The sequence below is a fragment of the Malaclemys terrapin genome, chromosome 7 (assembly GCF_027887155.1).
Source record: "Malaclemys terrapin pileata isolate rMalTer1 chromosome 7, rMalTer1.hap1, whole genome shotgun sequence".
Taxonomy (NCBI): Eukaryota; Metazoa; Chordata; order Testudines; family Emydidae; genus Malaclemys; species Malaclemys terrapin.
In genome coordinates this window covers 116,054,768-116,070,308 of record NC_071511.1, presented here as the reverse complement: position 1 = coordinate 116,070,308, position 15,541 = coordinate 116,054,768, and the positions used below count along the sequence as shown (strand labels likewise).

The 15,541-nt window shown below is 44.5% G+C and overlaps 1 protein-coding gene across 3 annotated transcripts in view; it reads right to left on the bottom strand.

The window, feature by feature from the left end:
- The window catches only part of AFAP1L2 (actin filament associated protein 1 like 2), a 117,968-nt gene that overhangs the window by 40,596 nt on the left and 61,831 nt on the right, over positions 1–15,541 (bottom strand). For 2 of the 3 annotated variants that reach the window (XM_054036029.1, XM_054036027.1), the window contains exons 2-4: positions 7,712–7,840; positions 7,146–7,223; positions 516–610 (exon numbers count right to left, since the gene is read on the bottom strand). In XM_054036029.1, the coding sequence (XP_053892004.1) occupies positions 516–610; positions 7,146–7,223; positions 7,712–7,840 (302 nt within the window). The remainder of the gene's footprint in view (positions 1–515; positions 611–7,145; positions 7,224–7,711; positions 7,841–15,541) is intronic. The other variant, XM_054036028.1, reaches the window with a different exon arrangement.

The window sequence follows — 15,541 nt, the reverse complement described above, 5'->3', positions numbered from 1 at the left end:
GGCCTGTCTCAGAAAGGGGACAATGCCAGATGCTAGCAAATCCTCTTGTCTTCCACAGCAGTGATCAAGTAGTGCAGTGTTACACAACTGAGAGAGAATATTGTCCTGACACCCCATGGTGATTACCCGAATACCCTGAAGTTTGAGGATTGTTGGCCTTTGTCAGTTTCTCCCAGGCAGTCTAACCATTGCTGCTGCTGCCACACATCTAGAAGGAGATTTTCAAAGACAACTGGCTGCTAGGTGCCTAGCTTGTACTCCTGTCTTTGAAAATCTCTCCCTGAGTTATCTAAACCTGTTTTGAAACTTACCAGGACTAAACTGTTTGCCTCAATAGCATCCTATTACAGAGAGAGTTTTGTGAATTACATACACTATATGTTGCATAATTTAAAAAATTGTCAGTACTTAGAGCCAGTATGTGCCATGAAGAATTTCTATCATTAGAGGTAGATTCGATTAAATATTAAGACCGTGAAAGGAGAAGAAAGAGTGACCAGGAATCAAACACATACTATTTTTGGAGGAGGAAGGTCCGGCAGACTCTTCTGAGGAGGAGATGAATGGTGTCCTGATTCCCCATTGGACAAAGACTCTCCGCAATCCAGTGCTACAAACAGAAACAAGCAGGAATAATGACATGTGGCAGGTCCCAGCAACGCACTTATTACCTAGCAGTGGTGCAGCAACATCCGCGTGATACGTTATATTTGAGTAGGAAGCAGGGTGTTAATTACAGAGTCTGCCTTTGATGCTTCGTCGTGACCATGTCATTTCAGACCGCAGCCAAGAATACAGTGCTATGGCACCACAGCTAAAGAACCAGTTCTCTTGGTAGAAGCTCTTCTTGTTTTGGAATGTTTTCCCTCTTGGAATGAAAACTATGAAGACCAAAATGTCTTTTAAATCACTTCACTTGTAATGATGATGTCTATATTAAGCTATTCTAAAACGTTCACTCTGTTATTACTCTGCTGTACATGGTTTCACTTGCAGGCAAAAAAAAAAATCACTTTCTCTCTCCCAGTTCCACTCACTAACAACCTTTAAAAACAAAGGGCCTGATTCTCAACTGGTGGAAATCACGTAGCCACACTGGCTTCAGTGGAGGTCCTGGCCAAAAGTCTTCAAAGAAGAAAGTTTCAAAAGGTCTTTCCCTTTAGGTAATACATACATCATCGATCTATTGCATCACAATTAGAACATAAGGAACAGATTCAGTTTCTACTGAATTTTGTCACCTCTGTAAAATGAGTCGTAGCTAAAGGCTGGCCATCTTGATTTAGGCCTTAGGAACATGAAAGGCTTTTGGGATATAGTGTGACATAGTGAATGAAGCAGGGGACTGCAAAGTTAGGGGATCTTCTGAGAGTACATTCTATTCCCAGCTCTACCACAGACACCCTCTGTGGTTGGGCTAATCTCTGATTCTGTGCCTCCATTTCCACATCCATAAAACGGGGATAACACCACTCACTTAAAGCACAAAGGTTGCCACAGGGGTGCAAAGTCCAGTTACTCTACTAATAAAATGAGAACGGTAACACTAGTAACTAATGCATTCATATAGGACCTCATAGCCGAGGAAAAGATTGTTAGGAAAAAAATATAGGGCCAAATCCTCAGTGGGCATTTTCAGCATAGCTGCATTGAGCGACATTGGTATACACCAGCTGAGAACCTGGCACTCAGTGTAGGGGGAGGAGTTTCCAACAGATCTAAGAAGGGAGGATATTTCAGTGATTCGTGTGTTAATCTGGGACTCGGGAGACCCAGGTGCAATTCCTGCCATGCCACAGACTTCCTGTGTGGCCTTGCACAAGTCAGTTAGTCTTTCTGGGCCTCAGTTTCCCCATCTGTAAAATGGATACAATAGCACTATCCTAATTCACTGGAGTGTTGGGCAGAGAAATACATTCAAAGATACTCCACTAAAGGGGGCCATATAAGTGCCACAGATAGACAAGGGAATTTGGTGCCCAACTCCCTTTGAATGTATTGCCTAACTCCCGTAGGCTCCTTTTAAAAGCCCAGCCTCGCTCCCTATGTGAATAGGGAAAATATAAATTAGAACAGTCAGGGTGCTGTGCCTTTCCTAGCGCAGGTTACCACGGGGTTCAGAAGACTCTGGCATGAACTTCGCTGCCTATTCCTCTGTGTTTTATAAATAAAAATTGGACCCGCGCTGCTCCATTTCAGTCTCAGTCTCGGAAGCCACAATGACAGCTCTGAATCTGCAGCCTATAATGAGCCTCTGGCAGGGTGGCAGAAGCATCGGTACAACCCGAAACACAGAGTGACGTAAGCCCCCAGGCTGTCTGCTGCCTGTGGTGAAACTTCTCTGCTTCCCTCCTTGTTAACACTGGACAGTTTCATTAAGCTACAAGGTCAGAGGCAGCCATGTGCCAAACAGCTCAGTCAGTGAATACCAACCGAATACATCTGCTTGCTAGGCACAGCCACGACAGGCAAGGCTGCTCGGTTCCTTGCACGGTTGACATTAAAATTAGGCCTCCCCTGGTTTAAGGGGCAGTTGCCTGATCATCAGCCTTGAAAAAAGCTCCTTTACTGCAGCATGCAGAAATGAAGAGATGGCCCTGCCCAGGCACTCCATGGTTACACTGCAAATACTCTGCTAACTAGCTGGTGCGGGAGCCTTCCCTCTTCTATGATGCATCAGGAGTGCTACTTTCAGTACCATCACTCCTGGAAAGAACATAAGAACGGCCGTACTGGGTCAGACCAAAGGTCCATCCAGCCCGGTATCCTGTCTACTGACAGTGGCCAATGCCAGGTGCCCCAGAGGGACTGAACCTAACAGGTAATGATCAAGTGATCTCTCTCCTGCCATCCATCTCCACCCTCTGACAAACAGAGGCTAGGGACACCATTCCTTACCCATCCTGGCGAATAGCCATTAATAGACTTAACCTCCATGAATTTATCCAGTTCTCTTTTAAACCCTGTTATAGTCCTAGCCTTCAAAACCTCCTCAGGCAAGGAGTTCCACAAGTTGACTGTGCACTGTGTGAAGAACTTCCTTTTATTTGTTTTAAACCTGCTGCCCATTAATTTCATTTGGTGGCCCCTAGTTCTTATATTATTATCCCCTTTTTAATGATTCCTAACACCCTGTTTGCTTTTTTGATGGGACATCAAGGGTGATACTTCCTAGAGAGGCGCACCTGAAGGGTAGCGCCATGAAACTGTTCTGAGAGGGACGAGGAGACTCAGATTTAGTGGGCATATCTAGACAGCAAAGAAAAATCCATGGCACAGAGTCTCAGAGTCTGAGTCAAGGGTTTGCGGGGCTAAAAGTAGCAGCAGCAGCTTGGACTCCAAGACACACACCCCCCCTCGCTGGGTTTCAGAGCCCAAGCTCCAGATGGAGCCTGAATGTCTACACTGATTTTTCGCTCCCTGAGCCCAAGGCAATTGACCCAGGCTCTGTGGCTCATCACCACAGACTGTAATTTGCAGTGTCGACAGACCTGCTGGTGACCAACGCATTCACAGGTACCCAGCCTCTCTCAAGAAGCGCACTGTGTAGGTGCAGCTTTAGCGAAAAAGCACGTTGCCAATCTGTAACTACTGCACAGAACACAGCCTCCCTCCAAACACTGCAGACAATTAGAGGGACAAGTGACATTTTGTGCAGTGGATCAGATCCAAAGACATTTTGTGCAGTGATCACTCATTCAAAATTCTGCATTCCTTGTGTGATGCCAGCATCTGCTTAAGCATAGCGAGTGTTTGGCTTCACCTCCTGCCTAGGAATCATCCTAATGAGCATCACCACGCCAGGAATACATAGTTTGTTTTCCTTATTCATTTCCTCCCTCCCTCCCACCCACCCCCCACCTCTCCCCAAATCTACTCAGCAAATCAAGAGCAGGATGGAGACCTTTTTCCAGATCCTCAACTGATGTACATCAGCACAGCTCCACAGACCTGAGGAGCTGGCCATGGGACGCAGCACAGCTTGGGTCTGGGGATCTCAGGGTTTTATATATAGCCTATTGCTGTAGTACTTGGGCACTTTCAGGGTAAATCAGATGTGTATGGTGAGATCCCTGCTGGACTTTAAAGAGTTTCCTGCTTTTCTCTCCTCCCTTTATAAGGAGGGATCTGCTTGAGGAATAATTCTTTTTCTAAACCAGCCGTAAGCATCAACTCAAGAGTCTAAGGCCTTGTCTACACTACAGGGTGAGATCGATCTAAGTTACGCGACTTCAGCTACGTGAATAACATAGCTGAAGTCGACGTACTTAGATCTACTTACCATGGGGACCACACTATGCGATGTCGACGGGAGATGCTCTCCCATCGACTCCCCTTGCATTTCTCGTTCAGGTGGAGTACAGGAGTTGACGGGAGAGCGGTCTGCGGTCAATTTAGTGGGTCTTCACTAGGCCTGCTAAATCAACCACCGATACATCGTTCCCTCGATAAGTGTAGACAAGCCCTTGCAAAACCAGTTTGTTTACACTCGCTTCCAGGAAAGACATTGCAGAATTGTCCCTAATAGAATAGGAGATATTTTCAGTTTCTCTCTTAAGGCATGAAGTTGCTTAATAACAGGGCACTTAGTACAGGTTTCACTGGATCTGAAATTCCCCTAGCCCTGGAATTTGGGCAGGTGACATTTAGAAAGACAAAAAACAGGCAAGAGGAAATAGGGTAAACATGCACAGTTTTAACAGAAATAAAATGTCCTATTTCTTCATTCTTATACAACTGTGCTCTCCATTATCTGCAAACAAGGCAAATCATTCTCAGATCCCAAGACCAGATGGGACCAGTGGGATCATCTAGTCTAACCTCCTGTATGATGCAGAGCAGAAAATTTCACCAAGCAAATTCCTGTATCCAGCCAAAAAACTGCTGTTATGTCTGTATTTGTTCTATATTTTCCCTGCTGGTATTACCAAAGAACAATCTTTATTTTTCAAGTAGATTGTATCCTCTTAGGTCATTTACCAGGGTGAATTCAATTACTATGCCATAAAAAGATACCTATGAAGGACTGTATTGCTCAGTTCGTCGTCTTATTAGTGCAATCAAAAGTAGATTCATCAATGAGAAAAATTGTTGGCCATCCCTCACCTGTTTTTAAAAGGGTTTTTTTTTTTCCTTTTCTCTGAGCTGATGTGATTGTCTCTAGAAAACATCTTATCTTGCATTGCTCCTAAAGGGAATGCTTTCAGTGCAATCTAACTCTGCCTGGGCCCAGGCCCCAGTCAGCTAGCATGCACGCAGCACCTATCATGCAAAGTTCCATTGATTTCAATGGGACTCCGCATGGGTTTAGGAGTCCACATTAGCACAATCGAGGCTTAAATGAATGAAACTGACTGGATAGGCAGATTCCAGCACCTGCACCCATTCATTGAACAGATGCAGGGTTTCCCGTCCAGTCAGTCACAGAACTGGGGTCTTTTACACATCCATAACTAGGAGTTAGACCACACACACATAGAACCTAAGCCACGGACTTCAGTTTTTCCAAACACAACTTAGAAGTTTAACTTGGTCTGGGGAAGTGGTTGAAAGAGCCAGGGCCATATACTTTAGGGAATGATTGCAAGTGGGGGCTCATAGCCCATGACAGGGAAAAAGCTGAAATTAAAACAATGACAGCAGGCTTTAACGGCCTGACGCGGCTCCATGGCTCACTGCATTGCCTGGCCAAGCCGTATTTTGTACATGTCATTGGACCCAGGATAGAGAATCCATGTCAATAAATCTTTCCACTGCCGCTGATTTCCATGCTCAAGTCATGGTAGATACAAGCAGGCCTTCTGTGGCTATGGTTTAATATGATAATTATGCAACTAGTGGCACTGACCAAGATTATGACGGGGCTGTACCTACATATAGTAAAAAGAGAATGTCTCATTTCCAGAACCATTTGACATTACTTCACAATTTGGCTGCATGAAGCAGATTTAAACACAATCAAAATCGTGGCACTAACATGACCTTTGCAGGCCACCATATTGTTCACTTTGCTTGTGTGTTGTCCCCATTCCCTTACCCTCATTCTGTCTTGTCTATTTAGACTGTAAGCAATTTGGAGCAGGGACTGTCTCTTATGTTTGTATGGGGCTCCATTCTCAGCTGTAATAAATATGAATAATAATAATGATAGGAAGTGGCTAAAAGGCTGATCTATATTTGTAAGCATGAAGCTTTGAAGATAAGTGGCCCTTTTGAGTTTCCATCAGGGCCGGCTCCAGGCACCAGCTTGCCAAGCAGGTGCTTGGGGCGGCCACTCTGGAGAGGGGTGGCACGTCCAGCTATTCGGCGGCAATTCGGCGGACAGTCCCTCACTCCCGCTCGGAGTGAAGGACCTCCCGCCGAATTGCCGCTGCAGATCACGATCGCGGCTTGCTTTTTTTTTTTTTTTTTTGCCGCTTGGGGCGGCAAAAACCCTGGAGCCGGCCCTGGTTTCCATAAATGTTGTGAAAGGGAGAAATTTGCACAAAATAATTCTGAATTTGTGGAGAATTCCTTCCCATGTTGTGAATGCAAAACCAGGTGGATCTAGTCAGAAAAACTGTTGGAAGACAATCACGAGCATTTCACCCAGGGTTACTGTTCTCAATTTATACAGTTTGCAAGGATACAGTGCTAGGATCTTCCTGGGAATGTGGGGGGAGGGGTGCTACATAAATACAAGATATTATGTATATTCTGTGCATAAATAATTCATCTTGAGCCAGTTTAGACTATTTGAAACCACCAGTGGTATGGTGCAAAGCAGCATGCTGAACATAGTAATCAAACAAAAACTTTTAGACATGGATTGACTTGCTTTGGGTCTATACGAAATGGGATGACTTCTTTAAATATTTCAGCAGGGTTGCATGAAGCTGCATACTTAGCAGGAGACATTTTTATCCCGAAGTACTGCCCTCAAAAGTGCTACTTCCAGGAATAACCTCGCTGTGTTAGCCAAAAGCATGGAATATGTAAAAATATGGTAGTCATTCCACCCCTTCCATTGGCTCAATTCTCCACCCACTGAAATCCATGGGAATCACGTCGGATTTCAATGGGAGCAGAATCAAATCCTATGCCCCTTTATTCTCTCTCCATTGGGAAGTTAAATCCCAGGCAATCGGTAGCCATAGATTCCATACCTCTACCTTCTTTCTCCTGTCCATCCTTTTGTTTAACCGAGGTCACTTTGTTCATGTAAATGTATTCCTCATCACCACCTGCAAACAAAGGGAAGGCGAGATGTCTTTGTGAGCCAGTCCCATTCACGCTGCTAAGTTTTCACACAGAGAGAAGTAAAATGTGTGCACATGTGTGTGTATGTACCCTTAAGTCTCTACTAAATGCAAAAAACTACCAATTATGCAATGTTTAATTTTTCAACTTAACACCGAAGAACCAGGAAATTCCATGAGTTAAAATTTCTGCTTCAGTATGAACTCAGCCAAACGGCACGTCCTGTGTATCTTATGGTGTGGATTAAATAAACTAAGTTTTAACAAGGAAAACAGAAATGATCAGGAATCCTGGAAATTCTTTACTTTAAAAAATGTGTAACTCTGGTTATTTTTGTATATAGTTCTAGTAATTTATATACAATTTAAAAACCAAATCCCTCTCTCTCATATCCCCTCTCCCCAGTCCCAATTTATAAAAAAACCCATGGAACTCATCTCTCCCACCCCCCACGTTCTGACTCCATACGTACTGCTTGTCTTTGTGTACACTCGCAGGAGGTCAGAAAGGAAGCATTTTTTCACTACAGCTGTGCTGCTGAGGTTCTCTTCATCCAGTATCTTCAGAAAATCCTCAAGTTCCGTAAGTAGCTGTTCTAGAGCTAAAAGAGACACAGCAAACAATTGTGTTTACAGGGCCACCTGGTTACATTTAGAGAAGGGACATGCACTGAACCTCTAATTCCCAACCTCTTGAAATGTTTTTGATCAGGAGGGATTTGGGTTTGAATCTCTTGAGCTGAACCATTCTTAGGGTTTGGGTTCTGGATCACATCTCAAAGTGGAAGGGATTTGTTTTCTGATTCTAGTTCAGCGATAGCTGAAATCTCACACCAAGATTTTGTCCAGAGAGTTTAGACACTTTGTAAGAACAGCTGATCTTGTGAGCGTTTGGCCATTTGCTGCTGGAACTACCATGAAAGCAGCTGGCAAGGTTTTGGCACCGTTGAATATGACCCTGATTTTGCCTAGAGCCCTGAGCCCTAGTCTCAACCTGATCCAGACCCAAATGCTGCCTTTTTGGACCACTTCAAATTTGATTCCATTTATCTTTGCAGTGACTCAAAGACTCGTGCACAAGAAATAGACTATGCCCATGATACTCAGTGTCTTCTGGGACTATGTCGCTTGGAAGAGCCTCCAGCAATTTGCCACTTGCATTGAATGGAGATGTAGAGGATCTGAAAGCAAGCGCAGGACTGATCAGCACCTCAACAAGTGTTCAGGAGAAAGAGGCCATGGACAGAACACCCCCTTTATAACCTAAAGAGCGAGTGGAGAACAGGTCAAGTAGATCATGCCCCCAGCACCACGACTAAGCAGAGCCAATCAGTTTATTTTAGTTATAAGAAAATCCTTCCTCTTTCTATTTAACTGTTCCCTGTCAAATAGCTTCTGGGAAAAGGCCCACACTCTATTAGCTGGCATTCAGTTACTCACTTCTGATTTCTCCTACTGTTGCCAGGGGTAAGTTAGAAACAGGGGCAGGAGACCATTCCAGCGCAGAAAGAACAGAGTGTTTTGTGAAGAAAGGAAATGCAGAATAAGAATGACAATGGGTGGGAAGGGCAAGGAGTCATCCAAGTTTGGGGGGAGGGATAGCTCAGTGGTTTGAGCATTGGCCTTCTAAACCCAGGGTTGTGAGTTCAATCCTTGAGGGGGCCACTTAGGGTTTTGGGGCAAAACCAGTACTTGGTCCTGCTAGTGAAGGCAGGGGCTGGACTCAATGACCTTTCAGGGTCCCTTCCAGCTCTATGAGCTAGGTATATCTCCATGTATTCTTCTCTTAGGACTCTCCTCTTGTACATTAACTCAGTCACTTCCTGAGCCTAGTTTTCAGTCTTAGTCCCTAATCACAAGGCAATGTTTTCCCTACTAAAGCTATGTCTACTCTACCACTTATGTCGACAAAACTTATGTCACTCGGGGGTATGAATATTTCACCCCGAGCGACATAAATTACACCAGCATAAGTGCTAGTGTGCACAGAGCTCTATGTTGGTGGGAGAGCGTCTTCCACCGACATAGCTTCTGCCGCTCACGGGGGTGGTTTTTTATGCTGACAGGAGAGCTCTCCCCCGTTGGCATAGAGCGTATTCACCCCACACGCTACAGTGCTGTAAGTGTAGACATGCCCTAAGAGGGAGTCAGAGCAAGGGGGGAGGGATAGCTCAGTGGTTTGAGCATTGGCCTGCTAAACCCAGGGCTGTGAGTTCAATCCTTGAGGGGGCCACTTAGGGATCTGGGGCAAAATCAATACTTGGTCCTGCTAATGAAGGCAGGGGGCTGGACTCAATGACCTTTCAGGGTCCTTTCCAATTCTATAATATATGGAGATATACCTATTATTAAGCCAGTATACTGGGTGGTAGCAAGTGTTCGCTACTCTAATGCGATATGATTTTATTTGGCTAATTTTGTGGATCCAACAATTTACCATCACTCCTGGGCTTGACTGTAAACACCAGTCCACTGCCTCCAGATCAATTTATATAACCTAACTTAATTTGCTCATAAGCCTTTGTTCTATTGCCTGGGAGCCCTTTATATTTTATTGTGACTTCTCTACATTAGGTTACTTCTATTTTGGTCTGGCTGAGCCCCCATGGACAACTTCAAATGTCTGCCTTGTGCTGCATCGGCTTGGCTTGGCTCGTCACCTGGCACAACCCGTTGCAACACAAATCAGGTACCAGTAAGACCAAGAAGTCCCAGTGCTTTTCACAAGCAAGTGGAAATGGGGAATTACTTGTAAACACTGGGATTTTACCAATAACTGTGATTAAAACGGAGGAGTGATTATTTGGTATCAATCACATCTCTCAGGCATTCTCTAACCTGGGGAATTTGCTCTGAGTCCAGCAAACAGACGAAACACCACTGTGTAAATCACAATTTTCCTCTCTACAGTGGAATTTGCACTGGCGCAGTGACTTGGGGGCTGGCCATCTGCTGGACTTGGCGCAAAATCCCACTGGAGACAAGGCCAAAATATACTGTCCTATTAGCTTATTCTACCGGACGTGACACTTTACATATAAGTAACGATAACCGTAAGAGTACAACCCAAACAACATCACAGCTTATCTCAGAGCTACTGACGTGGAACAGCTTCCCCAACAGCTGTCCACATGGAAGTCAAGATAGAGTTTGTGTTTCTCCTTAAGGTTAATGATTCCTCCCCCCATCCCCCATTACTATAGAGAATGACCTCATTCTTCTCCCAGGCATCCAGAACTACGATAGCACACAGGGTCAAATCTCTTACGAGTAACACAGCTCATGCAATAGGTTACATTTTCCAGTAGGGGAGTCGGAATGCCAAAACTGGTTTCAGGCTTCCCGTGACTCAAACAGCTCATTTAGGGCCTCATCCAACAGCCACAGAGGTCAGTGGAAAGATGCTGATTGACTTCCATGGACCTGGATCAGGGCCTTCAAGGAAAAATGTTCAGCTCTCCTTCAAACAACAGCAATGTATGCTTGGCCTGTTCCTATGCAAATCTCTCTCTGATCTCAGTGGGACGCTCCGTATCCAAACCTGATACCTGTACAAATAAATTGCCACTGCAATGAATGGGACTATTCATTTCAGAGGGAAGAAGGAAGAGAGGGAGGAACATGCTAATTTTAATAAGAAAGCAACGCGCACAAGCGGGAAAGTGAAGATGAAGTCTCAAGGATGAATATGAAGGAAGCCAAAGGGATACTCAGTGCAAATGAGGAAGAAGAAGAAAAGACCACAGCAGGTGGGTAAGAATTAGCAATGGTCCAGAAGTGTCTCTACATTAAGCCAAGGTAGGATTCTGAAATCAATGGAGCTACAGTGATTTCAACAAGCTGAGGATCTGTCCCACTGTGTGTACGGTATATTGAACCTAGTGATGGGCAAACCAGTTTGGAAATTATCTAGAGCAGCCTGCTCTAAATGTCCTCAGTGGCTCCCCTCTGCCCTGAATGTGTATCTTGGATATTTATACTGCCTCATCACTATAGTACCTGAGCATCTCAAAATCTAATGTATTTATCCCTCACCACACCCCTGGGAGGCAGGCCAGCGCTATTATCCCCATTTTACAGATGGGGAGCTGAGGCCCAGATGAGCTAAGTGGCTTGCCCAAGGTCACACGGGAAGTCTGTGCTGGAGTAGGGAACTGATCCCAGGTCTCTCCAGTCCTTGGTTAGTGTCCGAACCATGGACTCTCTTTTCCTCCTGTGTTTTTGCCTTCTCATCCTGGTGGTCTAGAAGCGATCACATGGTAAGGTACCACTGCTGTAGCGAGGCCTGCCTTCCTGGTCCTGTCCCTGTGGGACTTCTGACAACACTTAGCACTCCACTTGATTCGAGTTGCAGCTCCATGGCGCTCTTCAGCCAACATTTCCAGGGCCTTTGTTTAGCATATTAGAAAGCCAGGGTTCCGCAGCAGCAGCAGGGAAAGAGGACTGGACTAGTAGAATCAGGGTGGGATTTTTTGAAAGCACAGAAAGGGGGTTAGGAACACGAGTCCTTATGAAAGTCAATGAGATTTGTGCATCTTACCTCGTGAGGGGCTTTACTTTTACCCTATTCTAGCACCTGCCTTTTACGAATCGCAGCCCCTATCTATGTGATGTTTTCATACAACACTTATCAGCCTGGTAACTAAAATCATACCTACCCTGAGAGAGCTAGAGATTGTCATCCTCATTTTAAGCCTGTCGAAAGTGAGGCTCAGATTAAGGGACTTGCCCATGGACATCCAGGAATTCTGTCAGAGTCAAGAAATGAACCTCAGTCCCCTAAATCCCTGCCCAGTGCCTTAACCACCAGACCATCTGTTCCCTGTAACACGTGGTTACTAGGCAATGATCATTCAAAGGGCCCCTAGAAATTTAAAATAATGTTTAAAAGGCATTTAGGAATCTCAGATCCATGAGGACAGCAGGTAACTGGGGAAAAGAACTATACGGCTCTGTCAAACCCCATGCAGCATCTAGTCTGGAGTTTGTGGCAGCAGACCCTTAACAATTTAGTCTTAAGCCCATTTGCTCTAGTTTGGATCTAGATGGGCACCAAAGCGAAGGACAAGGAAAGTGAGTGCAAGAGGATGGGCTAGATTGGCAGCCCTGAGAGATTTGTCAGGGTAGGTTTACAATCAGTCTCTGGGATACTTTTGAGGTTCTCCCATCCTATATTTCACTCTAAAAGCATGAGTTGATGATAAAAAGAACAAGGACTCCTTGTACCTCTATGGTGCCACAAGGACTCCTTGTTCTTTTTGCTGATACAGACTAACACGGCGACCACTCTGAAACTCTGGATCTGTTCGATCCAGTTTTACTACTGCTACTTCTACTATAGCTTCCTAGAAGCAGCCTAATCCAGTAATTCCACCCAATTCCAGCAAAGCAGCCTCGTTGCTAGAGTGACACATGGAGAGTCGGGAACGTTAATGTTGCAATAACAAAGCTGCTTTCCACACAAAGGCTACATGCTCTGCTCACGACATTTGGATGTCGATGCATCTGACCCCATCTTGGCACGAGTCTAGGGCTATGCGTCATAGATGAAAAGAAGCCTCTTGCCTCAAAATATTGGCTATCCAGTTTATGTGAAACCAGAGCCAAAAAATTAGCAGTTCACATCAGATCTAGAGGCAACACACTCTTTGTCAAATAACCACAAGAGATGCCCAATATTAAATGTTGTTAAAAGGTAAATGACCATTAAACAGGGCTACAAAAATATTCCTTCCAACAGCCTCCGATCTTTGCCATTCTGCTCTGATGATGATACACATCTATGTCTAATTTGAAGAGTCCAGTTCACACTCTGGCATTAGAAGGAAACAAGAAGGCAGGCTGAGGATTAACCTTCACACAAGGGTTTTAGAAATCCCTGTTGAACGGGATCGAACTAGCTCATTTAATCTAAACGAAATGAATTATTACCAGTTATGTGTGTCGAGGTACAGATCCCAACCAAGATCAGAGCCCCATCGTGTTAGGCACTGTACAAACATGTGGTAACGGACAACCCCTGCCCAGAAGAGCTTACACTGTAAGTAGATGAGACAGACACAAGGTAGAAAAAAGGAAGCATTCCTTTCCCGCTTATTTACAGATGGGAAACCAAGGCACAGAGAGATTAAGTGACTTGCCCACGGATTCTGTGGCAGAACCAGGAACTGAGCCTAGTCCTTCTGCATCCCACGGTAGTGCCTTCACCCTAAGACCATCTTTGCTCAAACCTTTAAGAGATTCACTGGAAGAATTTCTAAGTGATTGGGAGTGTTGACTCCTGTTGAAAGCAGAGCGCGACTACTGATAGAGTAGAGTACTTCTTGCTCTTATACCTGTCCCAGGCTGGGTTAAGACAGGGGGGGGGAGATGAAATCAAGCACCTCTCTCACAGTATGTATCCTGGAGGGAGCTATAAGTACTATTAGTTCTGTATCCTCATCTGGTGAGTATAATGTACTGTTCCAAACCCCTTGCAATGTCCAAAGCTATAGTGAAACTGACCATGCTCCCTCGATTCTTAGACTTGCAGTGGGCAGAAGCAGTGTAGGTGTTTCCGAACAGCTCACTCAGAGGGAACTGTGCTACCCTGGATTACCTTGAAAGCGTCTACTCAACACAATGCAGAGCGGAGGCTTTTCCTTTCATTCTCTGGTTTCCCCTACTAAACATTCTAAGCTGGCAGCATTCTAAGCTCTCCCATGAGGCTGCTTTGGCAGAAGGCAGTTGCCCTCTCACTTTGGTTTTCTTTCTTTGCTGCAGGAAAAAAAAAATCAATAGACCATCTGAGGATTGCGTGCTGGGTAAAAGCCGATTTAGAGAGAGCATTCAAATCCCTGAATAGTGAGTGTTAGCAGCATGCCGTGGGGATCTACCCAGTTCTTACTAGGCTAATTGGGACATTTATAAGGGCTGACTGTTGCTGGGAAGGCAAAAGTGTTCTGTGGTGACAGCAGAAGAAAGCTATTCTCTCTAGTTGTGAGAAGAGCCAGGTGTGTTACCAGTGACAGCTGCAACAGCTGGATGACCCTTAGAAGAGACGGTCTTCCAAAATAACAAAGCACTTACTTCTTCAAATAAAGCAGCCATCTTTCCACCTTACCCACTTGAGATTCCTATGAAGGATGAGCTGTGAAAATGGTAAAATAGCCACAGCATAAAGGCAGGATTCCTCCACTGACTTCAACAGGAGCAAGACCGGACAGTACACACTTCGAAAGCAAGCTGCATTTGCATGCCGATTGGTACATAGCAAATGTATCAGTTCTGTACAGTACATGAAACATGGTACTGCTGTAGAATGATGCTCCCATATATTGGATAGGTGCCACATCATGAGTAGGAAGATATGCTGAACCTTTAAACACATGTTGTACACTGCAATGTAAATTGGTTTTGATGTTATCAATTCAAGGCCACTGGAAGGTGTAAATTTAGGCTACAATTTTCAAACGTGGGTGTGTCAACTTAGGAATTAGACTTGGCACTTCGTTTGAATGAAAACAATTTTTAAAATTAAAAACAGGAGAGGGTTCCCTCAAACATTTTTCACGAAAAACTATTGACTTTTGCCAAATTCTTCATTCTTCATGAATATTTTCATAATGTTTTCAATAAAAAAAAATCAAAAGGATTACAGAAATTTTTTATTTATTAAAAAACCAAACTTCCAGCAAACAAAAAGCCAATACATTGATGTTTAAGATACAAATTTATATTTTTAAAAAACCTCACAAAGAAAAATGGGGCATTTTTGCGCTTTGCAAAATGGAAACAACTTTGAAATTTCAAAATGTTTGTAAACTTCCCCCCCATTTTCAACCAGCTGTAGAAAGCTGCCCGGAGCACATTTTGGCACTTGAACAAATTGTCCTGGTTTTCCAAAATGCTGAGCTCTGTCAGAAAAAAAAAAAAAAAAAAGGAACCACTTCAACTGAGGTGCCTAAATAAGGTTTTAATTGCCTGGTTTTCCACATCCAAGTTGGAAACGTTTGGCTTGATCTTGTTGCAAAGGCTGAAATGGAGGAAGAGGGGCAGACAATGCGTCTTGTGGGTCGTAGGCTGAGAACGGAACAGTTGAGCCCAACCAGCTCTGCGTGGGCTGCTTTGGATGTTTGAACAAGAATCTTATTGACGAGCCGGCAGCTCTAACCCAGAAACTCTGAACTTTAACAAACCGGCAGCAGAAGATGCACAAAAGGCTTTTCAGTTTTCTGAACAAACAACAGACTTACTTTCCCTGCTCAATCGGAAGATGAGAAACAGCATCCGGGGGGTGGGAGGGGGGGACGGGGAGGAAGAGG